The 17,050-nt window shown below is 44.2% G+C and overlaps 1 protein-coding gene across 1 annotated transcript in view; it reads right to left on the reverse strand.

Moving 5' to 3' along the window:
- The window catches only part of LOC135208092 (uncharacterized), a 72,528-nt gene that overhangs the window by 39,685 nt on the left and 15,793 nt on the right, over positions 1–17,050 (reverse strand). The window contains exon 2 of the mRNA XM_064240239.1: positions 7,879–8,451. Within this exon, the coding sequence (XP_064096309.1) occupies positions 7,879–8,451 (573 nt within the window). The remainder of the gene's footprint in view (positions 1–7,878; positions 8,452–17,050) is intronic.

The raw sequence follows: 17,050 nt of genomic DNA on the forward strand, positions 1-17,050 counted from the left end.
AAAGGATTAGTAATTGTACATACATTTTCTCTACACTTACTACACGTTGGATGAGGATCCATAGACAACGAAGTAAGGAATCTTGAACACGGAAAGCCACTGATTCCAGGGCATTTCCTTTGTCTTGCCTTCGAAACAGAAGAAGATCCCAACGGTGACGCAAAAAAAAACTAACTAAAACCGGCTTTAAACAGATAGACAGAAAACACTTCCTATCTTAAAGGCAGAAGAAAGATAACTGGTAGGTCACAGGACACCAAGGGCATTCTGGGTAATACATGCCCCGTGACCTGGTAGATGCCAATAGTACCTGGATCGCACAAGTTTAATTTTAATTCTACCGGTTTCCAGCTTGGTGCTAGTAAATCCTAATGTTAAGACCGAAGGTTTGTTTCGTATATGAACAAGTTATGTTTAATAAAAAGACACCCTGTAGACTCTTAGTTAAATTCTAAAAACAAATAAAGAAACCAACCAATAAAAGACACCAAATGAAACATACAGTAGTTTTATATATTGTATGGTACATAAAGAAAACTCAAAAACACATGTACTGCTGGGTTAACTTAGGTTGCGAGAACACAAACAGCACTTGATACAAACACAGCAACAACACCATCAAAGTTGTTACATAAATCCTGAAAATCTCAACTCATTTTGAAGTAATAATGAGAAGGTGATGTAGTTCCAAGAAAAATGGCTGGAAAGAAGTCGCTACACTAACTCAGCAACTGAAACTGCACATTATTCATTTAGTCAAGGTGGTCTCAACCAATGTTTGAAACACCAGGTTCATCTGTTTGGGAGCTGGCCAACTACTAAGGACAAAAGCAGTACATATTGAGGGTGAAAACCAAGGAAAATCTCATGTGTGCCTGAAAGCTCACTCAAGTCAGAGAGACTGTTAAGCCTTGGATTACCCTCAGTTATAGTAAAAGTATGAGTTTGTTATTCATATGAAAACATATCCACTGATAAAAGCAGCCATTTATTTAAATACTGTAGAGTAAATGTTATGTGTAACTTTTAGGCCCTGCTGTTTCGACAATAAACTTTTCTACATTGTATTTAATACTAAAATTATGGGCCATTGTGGCATAAAAGTTAGCTTATATCCGGAACCCCAAGTAATGATTAGTAGTATTTCTCAATTGTTCAGTTACTTAAAAAAATGTTTAATGCTGCATCAAAAAATCTATTCCTGTATCAGCTGAGTACTGACTCCAAATTATCGATATTGATTTGACACTTAAATTTCAAAAGATTTATCTCAAATAAAAAATCACAAAAGATTCTCTGAAGCAAATGGGCTTCTTAATCTAACAGTCCAAATTAGATTTCAGGTACTGACATTTTTAATCTTTAAAATGATATTGTTATGATACAATAAAGTTTGTTCATACTTACCTGGCAGATATATATATAGCTGTATTTTCTGAAGTCCGACAGAATTTCAAAAACTTCCGACACACGCAGTGGTCAGCCAGGTGGTTAGTACCCATTCCCGCCGCTGGGAGGCGGGTATCAGGAACCATTCCCATTTTCTATTCATAATTTTTATTTCCACTGTCCCCTGAGGGGAGGTGGGTGGGTACTTGATTATATATATCTGCCAGGTAAGTATAAACAAACTTTATTGTATCATAACAATATCATTTTGTTCATGAAACTTACCTGTCAGATATATATATAGCTGAATCCCACCGTTGGAGGTGGGAAGGGACAGAATAGAAGGATTTTGGGAAACAAATGCATGCAGATGATTTACATCTTGGTTCCACCTGTTAGCATAGCCGACTTCGTGATTACTGTCACCCAAGTCTGCTTCTGCTTTACTAGAGTTTGCCAGCGAGGTAGAGACCTAAAAAGCTGGTGCACTCCAGATGATCTGTCAAACGGGGGCGTGACCACAATGTGACTAGACCATATTGACCATACCATGAGGGCTAAGAAGTAAAATAAATATATATATATAAATATATATATCACCACCTGACCAACCTAGCCAAAGTTAAGGTGTGTTAACTAAGGCTTAAGAGTTAAGAAGTCGCCGTTGTCGGCGACTCAACAACTAAATTAAGAGCTCTTCCTAACCATTTTCTACAGGATAGGATGAGTGGTACTTCTTGCCCCCAAGATTGTGTCTGCAGACACGTATGGCCCTAGCGAGCAGCAGATCTCATATGCCATCTTCACATCTCGCAGGGAGCGTGAAGTGAACACAGAGTTGCTTCGCTAAAACATGGTACTCAGGATGTTGCTGAGTGCTATGCTCTGTTGAAATGCTTCCGAGGCCGCGCCCTCACCTCGTGAGCATTCAGATAAAAAGATTTCAAATCTTTGTGCAAACACAATGAAGGAGCATTTTTGAAAGAACTCCTTAACACTAAAGCCAGGGTGTTCTTCGATATGGGCAAGTCTGGTCTTTTTCGGAACACTGCAGATTGCCCGAATGACTTAGACTTTCTTGAGTTTTATGTCGATAAAACTTGAGAGACCTGATAGGGCACAGGACTCTCTCTGGCTCCTGCCCACTAACTTGTGCCATCCTTGCTTCCAAGCTCCTGGCCCAAGGACAAAACGGGTTTCCATTCTTAGACCACAACGAAAGGCTTAGAGAGCACACCGCCTTGTGTTCTCTAAAGCCAAAACTTGTGACGATGGCTTAAAATCTCACTAACCCTCTTTGTCGTATCTAGGGTGGTTAGAAGAAGGCCTTCCTGATCACATGCAAGAAGTTAACAGGTAGGAGAGGTTCGAATGCTTTGACATCAAGAACTTCAGACTACGTCTAAGTTCCATATTGAAAGCTTCGATCTGGACATGCACAGTCAGTCCGTCTGTACTAAAGTCAGGTGACCGACCAGTTGACAGTCAGACGAATCAAGGACAGCAAGGCTGTACCCTGAAGACCATAAGGCACTATTCTTCGCTGAAGGATGAGTGTCTGGACTGCCTGGGCGATTCAATCTAAGCAAACCTTGGGGGGTGTATCAACGCAACCCAACGTCGTCAGCGAATCAACTCCTGACTCGAGGCTTCTGGTGCCAGGAGAAAGGAGCAAGGAGCAAAAAGGCGATTCAGTCCCGAAGGAAGAATGCCTGACAGTCCAACCTGGTCTCATGTTACACGATCATCGGGGGTGTATGAACGCAACCGACTTCGTCAACAAGAAACTCAGGGCTACTATATGTCGCCTGATCTCGCACGAGTGTCTGACTCCGAGAAAACAGGTGAGACAAAAAGCAGATGGTGAGCGAGTTTCGAGATTCCACAGAACTCAAAGATCGTGAAGGGCTTTGTTGTTTGACAGACGCAAATCTCTGAGCCCAAAAGCCGTCAACAAAACATATTTGCGTATTCTTTAATAGTTGTGACTGCCAGCTTATCCCATTCTTCAGACGGAAATGGAAGACGGTAATCTTATTCCTGTCAACATCTCGATAGTCTGAACGTTGTCAGACTCAGAGCGGAGAGGTTATAGGTACCTTTCGAGTTAGAGTAGACCGACTCTCTCGGAAAGGTCCTTGGAAAGTGAACTAGGAAGGATGTGGCCTCTGTGAATCCAGGATCCTGAAGGCCAACATGGGGCGATCAGCGTCATTGTCGCTCCCTGTGACGTCATAAATCCTCATTAACATTTCCTAAGCGATTGAAAAAGGGGAAAAGAGACTAAACATCCATCCCCGTTTAATATCATAGGATGGCGTTTAATGGTACCGATCCCGGATCGAGAAAAGGGAGCAGAGAAGAAGAAGCCTCTTCGTCCTCAACATATCGAAGAGAAGAATGAAAGGCGTCCCTAAAGTCTCCACACACTCTCAACATACTTCTAAAGAAAGATTCCACTCGGAAGTCAAAAGTTGCTGCCGTCGATCGAGACGATTCGTACGGACTTTTGCAATCCTGTAACGAACCTCTAGAGGATCGTTACATTCTACGCCTGTTGTTATAATAGGCTCTTTCTCGTAAACTCGAGCAGGGACCGAGAGAAGATACTTCTTAAGATATGAGAGAGCTGTGGAATATCAGAGTTGATGTGGACCACTGGTTCCAAAAACTCGTTTCGAGGACTGGAGGGACGACCGAATTGCATTTACTTCTTTCAGATTAAGATCCAGGACATCTGAAACACTATCCAGATGTCCGGCACCTTCTTTCTATCATGACGCACTGAGAGATGTTCAGAATAATTCCTAGATCTAGAATAATATTTCAGTTTCCCGGTAGTGGAAAAAACTGTGGTCTGAATTGCAGTCCTATTCGGGGTGGAAACAAACTTCTTCAGGAAGGAAATGGTCCCCAGCAAGCTCATCCATTCCCTCCCCGAGTATGCTTACTTCCCTATAAGGCTGCGCTTTGCCTAAGCAGGAGAGCATATAAAAGTGCAATGTTGCGGTAGACTCGTAGTTTCTATACCGTGCGGTAACGAGCACCGAAAGGATTGAGATAACTCTGTTGAACATAGTAAGGCAAAACGAATGCAACGTTATCATTCACGTAAGAAATCCCCTCAATCTTAGGCTAAAGTCCGTGATTGTAGGACAGAGATACAGTTAGTCAGTCAATCCCGCAGGAGAGACGTAACCGCCAGCACAGAGATACGGTTAGTCAGTCAATCCCGCAGGAGAGAGAGACGTAACCTACCGCGCATGACAGCGCACGATCTGTTACTGGCTCGGTTGGAAGTTGGAACTTGGACAGTCAGACACAGCAGCAGCCAGCAGCTTACGAACGTCGTCTCTTAACTTTATGTCTGGGTTGCCATCTACCCTATTCTACGAAGAAATAGGTCCGTTATTTTTTGAGCAAAAAGAGACTCTCAAGCTGGTATATTTAAGCGAAACAGAAAACGCTAAATATATAGATGCGTTTGTGTCGTCAGAACACTACCATACAACGGTAAAAAGATAAATCGGAAACTCATGGAAGGCTGCAGGGAGTAACAATTAAATGTCCTTAAAATAATGGACAATAGACCTCTCGGTTGCCATCCGAAGAGGTAACTACAGCAAGCGTGTATGACTTGAACCAACCAGTAGAAAAATAACGCAAGGCAAAATATTTATTATATCACAATAAAGTTTGTTCATACTGACCTGGCAGAATTATATATAGCTGAATTCGGAAATACAGCTACATATATCTGACAGGCAAGTTTCATGAACAAAACTTAGAGAATCGAAGCAGACAGCTCAAGCTTCTTATGTTATTGGACATAAGCGTTCATTGACGTAGTCTACAAGTCTATTTCTTGTACGAGTCTGTGAATGACGAATGAGAGCTCTTCCGAATCTTGTCAATAAGAGCTTATTCGCTTACGCAATATCAAGTTAAAGAGATGTTTGTCAATGAGAACTAACCCATTTACGGGACAAAGAGATATTTTGTCATTGAGGGGATACCCACTTACTTGACAAAACGATAGTATATTGTCAATGGGGGAAAGTCACTGAATTGACAAAACGTAATCCAGGAAGTCGAGCATTTTATTTTTCCGATTCCCGTCTCAAACGAGAAGGGGCAAGAATCCTGTTAAGAGACAGGGCTTACGGCAGGTAAAGAACGACGATGTTCAATTCGGCAGCGTAGTCCCGACTAGAAACTAACAAAATCTATCATCTGAAAAACCCTTTCAGATGGGCTAAAAAGCTTGCAAAATTATCCTGGGAAGAGGAAGAAACTCTCCAACCAGCTTCCTCTCCCGTATCACAACTAATGCCTGCTAAAGCTTAAAATTTATTGGCAGTATGGCAAAGGTGGCAAAGGAAGTCCTGTCTTGCGCTTTCCTGAAAAGCGTCCTTTTGATGAATGCCTTTGCAAGAATCCTACTGAACGTCGCCGAGACGTCGAGCCTTTACATAACCCGTAACTGCCTTATCGCAAAGTCTTGACTGCGGTAGAGAAAACGAGATCTTCCCTTGAGCTTTCCTTAACTCCATCCACCTTTGCGAAAAGCAATATAATATTGACAGAGACCTCTTGAAATTCACGAAACCCGAGGTCTTGCTGGGTTTCGAAGACGAAGTTTGTCTGTTCACTTTAAGCTTCCTCCGAAGCACTGCTTACTTCACATTCTTGAGGCTCAAATCTTAAACAAGAGCTTGAAGTCTGAAGAGTTCAACAGAAACGTTCAGCCAGGAGACAAACCTGGTGTGCGCTGGCGCGCGCTCGGCGTCCATTGCGAGGACCCTCGGCGTCCACTGGCGAGGACTCTCGGCGTCCACTGGCCGCGCGCCTGGCATCCATCCGAGCGTCCCGTTCAAGCCGAGCGTCCAAAAGAAGCGTGCACAAAATCGTCACGCTCCTGACCGGCATCAAAACAAGCGAGAGAAACTGCCTTCTTTTTCATATTTCTCGGTGGAAAGACGTACACGTGCTCAGGGCGACCGTTCGCCTTCTTACTTCTCACTGAAACGCATAACGAGAGAGTGAGGGGACGTGAAGCGTCCTCTTCTATAAAGCTTCTATTTAGAGGGCGCGAGTCCTTCGAGATTCGTGCACGTGCACGATCTTCCGCAGCCTGGGAAACGTCAACAGGTCCTACCGAAGGGACGCCAGATCGATGTGGGTTCCCCGTAACACTCCTTCGGCTTTCGACATGCCCTCTCCCTAGTCCTGGGAGTCCAACAGAGGTCCAGGCCTAGAGGCGTTATGGGGCGGATCTGACGTTTCCCTCCTGACGAGAGAGAGGACGTGAAGCGTCCTCTTCTCTAAGCTTCTTAGAGGGCGCGAGTCCTTCCGAGAGCTCCAACCCTTGCGCGGGGAGGACGCCTCGGAGGACGAGAAGCAATCCTTCAGGATTCGTGCACGTGCACGAACTTTGGCAGTCTGGGGATTTTCATCAGAAACTGCCGAAGGCACGCCAGATCGGTGGGGTTCCTCGTAACCCTCCTTCGGCTTTCGACATGCCCTCTCCCTGTGGTCCTGGGAGTCCGACAGAGGTCTAGACCTAGAGGCGTTATAAGGCCGATCTGACGCACCCTCCACTACACAAGGGGCACTTGTCACTGCACTTAGCCACTTCACTATTGCTCTCTAAAGCAAGCACTTTCGATTCTAAGTTACGAAACGAAAGAGTATAAGAGAAAAGGGCAATAACCTCTACAGACACTGTTTTAGGGCCCGAAGGCAACATTACAGGGTTAGGAGTAACAATACCAGATAGTAGCACTCTTCACAACAATGAAGGAGAGCGATCACCTCTCGCAGACATATTCATAACCCGTAGGCCATACTATAGGGTTAGGCAAAATAAAGTCTACAGGAAGGTTAGCAGGTTCACTACCCTGACTTTTGTTTACTGATTAAATGCGTACATACGAATCCTCCGTCTTCCTTATGGAATAGACAAGTCTCACACTCCTTACATGACAAATCTCAACAAAGAAGCAAGACCCAAACCCCTCGTGCATACCAAGTGCGGATCTACCAAAGCTTTCGGTAGCCACACCCTATCTTTGCAGACAACACCCTCTGAAACTAGCCTAACTAGATTCAGATATCTTATGCAAAAATGAATCAAATTCAAATCAATTTAAGATAGCGTATGCCTAGCCACAAATCCAAGTAAATAAATCAAAAGACAATTAGGATACTTAGCGGCAATGAAGTTTCCAAAATCCTAAGACGGAGGTACTGAAAACAGGTGTTTTCAGCACCGGCGACAGAAAAATTATGAATAGAAAATGGGAATGGTTCCTGATACCCGCCTCCCAGCGGCGGGAATGGGTACTAACCACCTGGCCGACCACTGCGTGTGTCGGAAGTTTTTTAAATTCTGTCGGACTTCAGAAAATACAGCTATATATATATCTGACAGGTAAGTTTCATGAACAAAACATGAAATGAAATCAAATGGAGGAATAGAGCACATACCTGCTATTTCATCTACTGGAAAGACTTCTCTCTGATCAATGTCGGTCAGCAAATTCAAAATCTTCTCCAGATACTCTCCCCAACGACCAGACACGTCAAACTTCCCGGCTCCTTCGATCAGGTACTTTAAGCAATGCTTAATAATAGTTACCTTCTTGTTATATTCCTCCTCGTTCAAAGGCTTGTTAAGCTCTGCTACTTCTTCATAAATTGTTGCAAGCATCACTATGAGCTTCTCCAAAGCTACATCCACAGTTTCCAGGTCAACGCTACGAGCACTTTCTTCCCACACACTAGCCGTAGGAGGGGCCAGTGGTGGGTTACAACTTGACTTGATTATACTGAAGAGTAAAGGTATGCTATAGCAGTTGACCTTCCGCTCAAACTCAATACATAGCAGTTCTCCTTTTGTAAACATATCCGGATGATGAAAAGCAAATTCATAAACGCTAGTTGTCTGTGCGTAGGTCTGGTGAAATACGTAGAGGAAGGCCTGTTTTACGGGCCCCCATAAAATTTTGTGGAGGCGAAACCTCAGCATCTCGTCTCCCATGTCCATGGTAGTGGTGGGTTCTGTAGAAAAATAAAAGACATTAGAAAATATTTAATGAGTACCTACAATGATTACAGTATACAGTGATTTTTAAAATGATATTGTTGATACAATAAAGTTTTGTACATACTTACCTGGCAGATATATACTTAGCTATAGACTCGGTCGTCCCGACAGAATTTCAAAACTCGCGGCACACGTGACAGGTAGGTCAGGTGATCCTCCATTCCTGCCGTTAGGTGGCGGGATCCGGAACCATTCCCGTTTTCTAAACAGATTTTCTCTTCCACCTGTCTCCTGAGGGGAGGATGGGTGGGCCATTTATTGTATATCTGCCAGGTAAGTATGTACAAAACTTTATTGTATCTTAACAATATCATTTTTGTACATGAAAACTTACCCAGCAGATATATACTTAGCTGATTGGCACCCTTGGTGGAGGGTAAGAGACAGCTAAACATAACTATAATAAATATATATTAAAAAACAGGGAAAAAACAACATATGTTCTCGGAAATAATAATCCATGGTTCTTACCTGATTGGGCAGAGGACTTCATGATTACTGTCTATGAGTCTGCCTGCCTCATGAGTTCCAGCGAGGTAAGGACCTATGACTGAACAACTCTTTGGATCATATCAATGGGGGCTAGCCCGCTTACGCGACAGAGCCTACTCTGGATCGTACCAATGGGGGCTGACCCACTTACATGGTAGAGCCTTTACCTTTGTCATATCAATGGGGACTAGCCCTCTTACATGACAGAGTTTTAGGTTTCTCTAAGTAAAACACAAGGAGCACTGAAGCCAATCCCGATCACCTGACCATATTAGTAATGTTATAACCTATGAATTGCAAGAGGGTCCCCTATTCCCTTTTACAATCGACCAATAAAAACAACCACAAATAACATAAAGAAAAATTAACACTAAACTAAGTTAAGAAGGATTACCCTCAGCTCCTTCTCCCAGCACTGAATCTGCAGAAACGTAAACTCCCAGAGAGAAGCACTTTTCACAAGTAATTTTCACATCTCTTAAATAATTGGAGGCGAAAACAGAGTTACATCTCCAATATGTTGACTCTATAAGAGCCTGAAGAGAACAAGTTTTGTGAAAGGCCATTGACGTAGCTATGGCTCTCACTTCATGTGCTCTTACTCTGAGAATCTTGAGGTGCTCTTCACTGCATGCAAGGTGAGCCTCTTTTATCACATCCTTTATGAAGAACGTTAGGGCGTTCTTCGAAATAGTAGGTCTCTTAGGATCTTTTACAGAGCACCAGAGACTTTCTTCTGTACCTCCTAATAAGGCTTTTTGTTTTAAGTAGAACTTGAGGGCCCTGACAGGACGCAAAGTCCTCTCCAGTTCCTTTCCCGTTAGGGAAGAAAGTCCTTTTACCTCGAAGCTTCTAGGCCATAGTTTTGAAGGATTTTCGTTTTTTGCTAAGAGGAGTGGTTTAAAGGAGCAATACGCTGAATCCTTTCTAAAACCTACTCTTCTTTCCAAAGCCTGTAGCTCACTAACTCTCTTAGCTGTTGCTAGTGCGAAGAGAAATAAAGACTTCCTAGTTAAGTCTTTAAATGAGGCTGTATGAGAAGGTACAAACTTTTCTGACATGAGGAACTTAAGGACTACATCCAAGTTCCAGCTAGGCCTTCTAATCCTCTGGTCTTTCGTGGTTTCAAAAGACCTTATAAGGTCATGAAGATCTTTATTATTCGTTAGATCTCGACCTCTATGCCTAAAAACAGAGGCCAGCATGCTTCTGTAACCCTTCACTGTTGACACTGCCAGGTTACAACTCTTCTTTAAATAGAGAAGAAAATCAGCGATGTTAGCTACAGAGGTACTGGAAGAGGATATTTTCTTAGTCTTACACCATCTTCTAAACACCTCCCACTTCGACTGATACACTTTAGAGGTGGAATATCTTCTGGCTCTTGCGATAGCCTTCGCAACTTTGCGCAAAAAGCCCCTTGCTCTGACGAGTCCTTCGATAGTCTGAAAGCAGTCAGACTTAGAGCGGGGAGGTTCTTGTGAAATCTGTCGAAGTGGGGCTGTTTGAGAAGATCGCTCCTTAGTGGAAGTGATCTGGGAAAATCCACTATCCACTCCAGTACCTCTGTGAACCAATCTAGAGCTGGCCAGAAGGGAGCGATTAGAGTCATTCTTGTTCCCTCTGAGCAGGCGAACTTCCTTAACACTTCCCCTACTATCTTGAAAGGGCGGAAGGCGTACATGTCTAAACCTGCCCAGTCTAGCAGAATGCTGTCTATGGCTACCGCTTGCGGATCCGAGATTGGGGAGCAATAATTTTCTAGCCTATTGTTCTTGTTGGTAGCGAACAGGTCTACATTCAGTCTTCCCCACAATTGCCAAAGTTGTTGGCAGACTTGAAGATTGAGTGTCCATTCCGTGGGTAGGACTTGGTCTTTTCTGCTTAAAAGATCCGCACGGACGTTTCTCTCTCCCTGCACAAACCTTATGAGAAGAGAGATTTTCCTTTCTTGAGCCCATATCAGCAGATCCTTCCCTGACTTGTACAGGGAGAAGGAATGCGTCCCCCCCTGTTTCTTTATATATGCTAGGGCTGTTGTATTGTCCGAGTGAATTTGAATCACCAAACCAGAAACCTGCTCCTCGAAATGAACGAGAGCCAGATGAATGGCTGTTAATTCTTTCTTTTTATGTGCCAGGACACCTGTTCTCCTTCCCAGGTGCCTGACACTTCTCTCGAACCTAATGTTGCTCCCCATCCCGAATCTGAAGCGTCTGCAAATAACGATAGGCGAGGGTTCTTTAAGTGAAGGGAGATCCCCTTGCTTAACTTCTGTGGATCTAACCACCAGAGGAGATTCTCCTTGATTTTCTTCGATTTTGGAAAAGTCTCTCCTAGTTCTTGAGACTTCCAATCCCATCTCTCCTTCAGGTAAAATTGAAGGGGTCTGAGGTGTAGTCTTCCTAAAGAAACGAACTGTTCCATCGAGGAGAGGGTCCCCAGTAGACTCATCCATTCTCTCGAGGAACAATGTTCTTTCTTTAGGAAGACTGCCACCTTTTCCAAGCAGCGTTCTCTCCTTTCTTGCGAAGGAGACGCTAGAAAATCCCGAGAATCCATCTGAATCCCCAGATAGACAATGCTTTGCTGGGGAGTCAGCATGGATTTCTCGAGATTGACTAAAAGTCCCAGGGACTTTGTCAAGTTTAGAGTTACATAAAGGTCCTCCAGACATTGCTTCTTCGATTGGGCTCTTATTAGCCAATCGTCTAACTATAGTGAGATCCTGATCCCTTCCAGATGCAGCCAATGAGCTACGTTCTTCATGATGTCCATGAAGACTTGAGGGGCTGTCGAAAGTCCGAAACACAACGCTCGGAACTGAAAGACTTTTCCTTGAAACATGAATCTCAGGTATTTCCGCGATGCCGGATGAATTGGCACATGGAAATATGCATCCTGAAGGTCCAGGGACACCATCCAGTCCCTGGACGAAGAGCAGACAGAAACAGAGGAAGACGTCTCCATCGAGAATTTCTTCTTCATTACGAAGAAATTCAGAGCACGTGCCACGTCTAGCACCGGTCTCCAACCCCCCGATGCTTTTGGTACCAGGAACAACCGATTGTAAAATCCTGGAGACTGGAGATCTTGTACCAGTTCTACCGCTTCTTTCAAAATCATCTGTTCCACTTCCTGCCGAATAGCTAGCCTTCGGACCGGATCTGAGTATCTTGCAATCAACTCCCTTGGAGTCTTAGTCAAGGGAGGATTTTCCCTGAAGGGGATTAAATATCCTTTTCTTAGGATAGAGAGGGACCAAGAGTTCGCTCCCTTCTGCGCCCAGACTTTGGCAAAATGGAGTAGTCTGGAGCCTACTTTTGTCTGGAGGACTCTCTGTTCATCTAGACTTCCCGAAGGACCTTCTAGATGATCTATTCCTTCGCTCTGGCCTACGACCTCTAAGAGGGGCTCTAGAAGTGGAGGTTCCTCGAAAGGGCTGCATGAAAGAGGGTCTCTCTTTCTTTTCAATAGGTACGGCAGGCCTAAACTTCTTAGCCGAATGCGTGAGGAGATCTTGGGTTGCCTTCTCTGTTAAGGATTTAGCTACCTCCTTAACCGTATCCTGCGGGAATAGATGCGAGGAAAGAGGAGCGAATAAAAGAGAGGATCTCTGTAGAGGAGATACCGCTCTCGCGAGGAAAGAACTAAAAACCGATCTCTTCTTTAGTACGCCTGTTCCAAATAGAGAGGCAATTTCCACTGAGCCGTCCATAACCGCTAAATCTAGACAGGCCAAACACTAGAGAGCTCTTCCATATCCGTGTCCTGGGCTCTCTTCGCTAAAGCCCCCAAGGCCCAGTCCATAAAGTTAAAGACTTCTAAAATCTTGAAAAGGCCCTTGAGGAGATGGTCAAGCTCGCACATGCCCCAAGTTGCCTTCGCAGAAAGTAGAGACCGTCTCCTGGAGGAGTCTACCAATGAGGCAAAATCAGAGTCTGCAGATGACGGGAGACCCAATCCCATGGGCTCTTTGGTCTCATACCACCTTCCAGGCTTCCCTGTTAATTTGGAAGGAGGGCAGGAAAAAACTGTTTTACCAGCTTCCCTCTTTGATTGTAGCCATTCTGCAACGTTTTTCAAAGCCTTTTTCATGCATAATGCAGGGCGCATCTTTACAAAAGATGAGGACTTATGTGCTCTAGTGCTGGACATAACCAATCCCGGTGAGGGAGGATCAGCAGGATGAAGGGAGTCTCTGAACTCCTTGAGGAGCAGTAATGAGAGCCTCTTGTAGTTCCGAGACTGCTACATCCACAGATCTATCTTCATCCGAGACCATTTCCAAAGGTCCAACTGAAGGAGAACGTTTGGAAGGGATAGGGCTCTTCACAGGAGAAGTACTCCTTTCCCGAGAAGGAGTGCGCTGATATCGAGACAAATTCTTGTTCGAAGTCGAAGGAGGAGAATAATTCCTAGTAAAAGAGGAACTATGAGGATCCTGGAAGTTGAAAAGTTCCTTGCGCCTAACAGGCTCTTGGTGCCTACTCTTCTGATGCTCACTAGGCTCCTGGCGCCTGACTGACTCCTGGCGCCTTGACTCCTAGCGCCTGAGAGGCTCCTGGCGCCCTGACTCCTGGCACCCTAACTCCTGGCGCCAAACTGACTCCTGGCGCCCTCAATCCTGGCGCCTGACTGGCTCCTGGCGCCCTACTGACTCCTGGGGCCTGACTGACTCCTGGCGTCTGACTGATTCCTTGCGCCTGACTGACTCCTGGCGCCTGCTTGACTCCTGGCAATCCGCAGACTCATGGTGCCTGAACCACTCCTGGCGCCTGCTCGACTCCTGACGTCCCGAAGGCTCCTGGCGCTTGAACTGATCTCGGCTCTCTTCCGGCTCCTTGAGCCTGAAACGATCGTGACTCCTACTAGATTCTAGGCGTCTTCTAGGGGAGCGGCTACGCACTTCCTGAACCACTGGGGAGCGATGAATTGAGGAGCTTCTGTTAGGCTCCAAAACCTGTCTTGAGAAGGGCGCCTATTCCATGGAGAAGAGCGCCTATAGGGCGAAGGGAACCGCTTATCAGGCGAAAAGCTCCTGTCAAAGGAGTCTCTGGAATCAGGAGAGAAGCGCCTTGGAGAGTATGAGAGCTCCCTCCTAGCAGAAGAGGGGCGCTTAGTGGAACTCTTGACAGGAAGAGAAACGTCTTTCCTCCTTGTCGAGTCTCTGGTAAAGGAGCCTACCAGAGAGGATAACTGTTCCTGAAGGCAGATCAGGAACTTCTTAGTGGGGTCCTGAAGAGAGGGCTCCTCCTGCCTCGCCTTTTTATGATCTGAAGGCCAATCCTCAGGAAAACGCTCTGGGCTAGAGTCCGCAGCGTCTCCTTTAGGCGCCTTCCAGGCTCTTTTCAAAGGGCGCGATTGAGAGGCCGAACTCCATCCACGTCTAGGAAAGGATGAATCCGAGGCCGAAAAACACTCCCTTAGGATGCCCTTTCTGCAGCTATCCAAGGCAGCCTGGGACGCTACATCAGGATCTGCCGAAGGGATGCCTGACCGTTGGGGATGTTCCACATCCTCCCTGCGGCTTTCGACATTCCTCCTCCCCTGGTCCTGGGAGTTTGAAAGAGGTCTAGGCCTAGGAGCAATGTGGAACCGGGGACACTGCACATATCACTGTCAACACTCTTACCTTCATCCAAAGCTCGTAACTGAGCTTGCAGCTTTTTGATCGAAGCTTTTACATTTTCCCTTTCAGAGGCAGAATCCTTGGATTCAATACAGGGAGAAGAAGCTGCGGCTAAGGGAGAAATGTTAGTTACAGGAGAGTTATTAAACTCTTGTTCCAGAGAACAAGATCTACTTGAGGATCTAACTGAAGCTTTCCTAATCCTATCTCTCTCAAGTTTTCTTACATAACAAGATAAGTTCTTCCATTCAAGCTCTGTTAACTTCTCGCATTCATTACAGGTGTTGTTAAATGAACATTCATTACCTCTACATTTGGAGCAAACATTATGAGGGTCTACCAAAGATTTCGGCAGCCTAGTCTTACAATCTTCCATTGTACAAACCCTAAATATAAGTGAAGCCTTAGCGTCAGACATCGTGAAAGGACAATCCTAATCAAAGTCAAAAAACAGTCCACAATAAGCGTATGCCAAGCCAGAGAAAACAGAATACGTCACCAATATAAACCAATCCAAATTCTTGGCAAACGAGTAGAAATCCAAAATGGGAGGAACGAACAACAGATGTTGTCTGCCCGGCGACAGAAAAAATCTGGTTTAGAAAACGGGAATGGTTCCGGATCCCGCCACCCAGCGGCGGGAATGGTGGATCACCTGATCTACCTGTCGCGTGTGCCGCGAGTTTTGAAATTCTGTCGGGACGACCGAGTCTATAGCTAAGTATATATCTGTTGGGTAAGTTTTCATGTACAAAAATATATATCCCAGCATTCAAACTACATACTCTGCAGCTTTAAACAGAGCAGAAACAGGTTCTGAAGCAAGGTGCACATTATAATCAAACTAGTTCACGATAAAGGCATTGTAAACAAGCTTGAGAACCTCCATGATTTGAACATTCTGCCTCGCGCCCCCCCCCAAATAAATTCGATGGCCCTTATTTCAGTTTAATTGGTTCACTGACAGTCTCTTTATATTTTGCTTATGTTATTGCTTTCATTGTTCCTCACCTTCCTGACTGGATTCACTGTTCAGTGTAAGCTAATGAGGAAGTCTTCAGTATCAATATCCCAGCAAAAACAGGCAAGAACAGCATAACGGGTAACAAGAAAATAACAAACCCTGATGAGGGGCAATTTCAACAGAACTTCTGAACACAGCATATGAATATCTGATCCTCAGTCGAAGGCTCAAGACATGAAGTGAAGGAATCATTTTAAAAACAGTGAAACACAAAGATATGACAGTAGTTTTATGAGTACTGTATTATGTAGAACTCATGTTAATAAGATCTGGACCTGCTTGTACATATATACAATAAACCATCAATCATCTGCACTACATCTTTGAAAATACCTTTTTTAGCATGAATGGGGATAAGCATTTTTCCTCACTCAACTGATTTTAGCACTAGCATCGCATTTAATCATGAATTACTGTACATCTCTTGTGGTAGTCTGGTCACTTTATTTTTACTTTGTTAATTGTACACAAGTGTTAATTGTACTGTACTAGTGCAGGCTCAAGTATTCACTGACCCTATGTCTGCTTAATGAACATATTACTGCAGTTAAATTAGGGATAGCTATGTGGGTATATTCTACACTGTTGCCTTTATTGACTGAAGATTCACCTACATAGCATTCCACTCCATTTGTATTTCAGTAGAAACAGAAGTTAACACAAAATCACTTTAGCAGCACCAAATTCGGTAACACCAACCGGTTTCTTTTAGCACCAACTGATTCCTTAAGAGATACGAAAGACAAGTTATTGAGCACTGTTCACTGGACAATGTAGCAAGCCTTTGGGGTTTTGGTGTCAGTGTGACATGAACAAGGCTTCTCTAAGCACTCACTAACCTCCTAAGATGTGTTGGCACAGGTTCACTTTCCCAGTATATTCTTCAAAGAGTTTATGATCCCATTTTCTGACTCCTATTACATTTCCTTCCTTGACCATTTTTGGCATAACATTGGCAGACTTTCTGCATAATAATAGGTGTTGACAAACAAATACCATATTGAACATTAGCTAAATAACTGAACTTTTGTAACTGTAACTAAATACTAATAACAGATGTACCAATGCTCACTGAAACTTTCAGCTGTAAAAAATTGCTTGGAAAACTGACTTTATGTATAAATTAAAGGTTTTGATGAAAGAAACTCCTTCAAATAGAAATAACAGTTATGAGTGACCCTTCTTTACTTACTTTGCTACCAACGTCCAAAGAGCCATACAAATAGTTTGAACTTTAATAGCACTCACAACACAAAAGACACTCTTAACAAATTATACTAAGTATCCACTTCTTTTTCACTTGCCATGATTTATGGGAATCCAGTTCAGGATATTAAGGGTCCTGAGAGGGAGGGGCATTACCCACCCACGCTAGATAAAACTCAATATCATGAGTTACATTAGG

Source organism: Macrobrachium nipponense, chromosome 34 (assembly GCF_015104395.2).
Source record: "Macrobrachium nipponense isolate FS-2020 chromosome 34, ASM1510439v2, whole genome shotgun sequence".
NCBI classification, from domain to species: Eukaryota; Metazoa; Arthropoda; class Malacostraca; order Decapoda; family Palaemonidae; genus Macrobrachium; species Macrobrachium nipponense.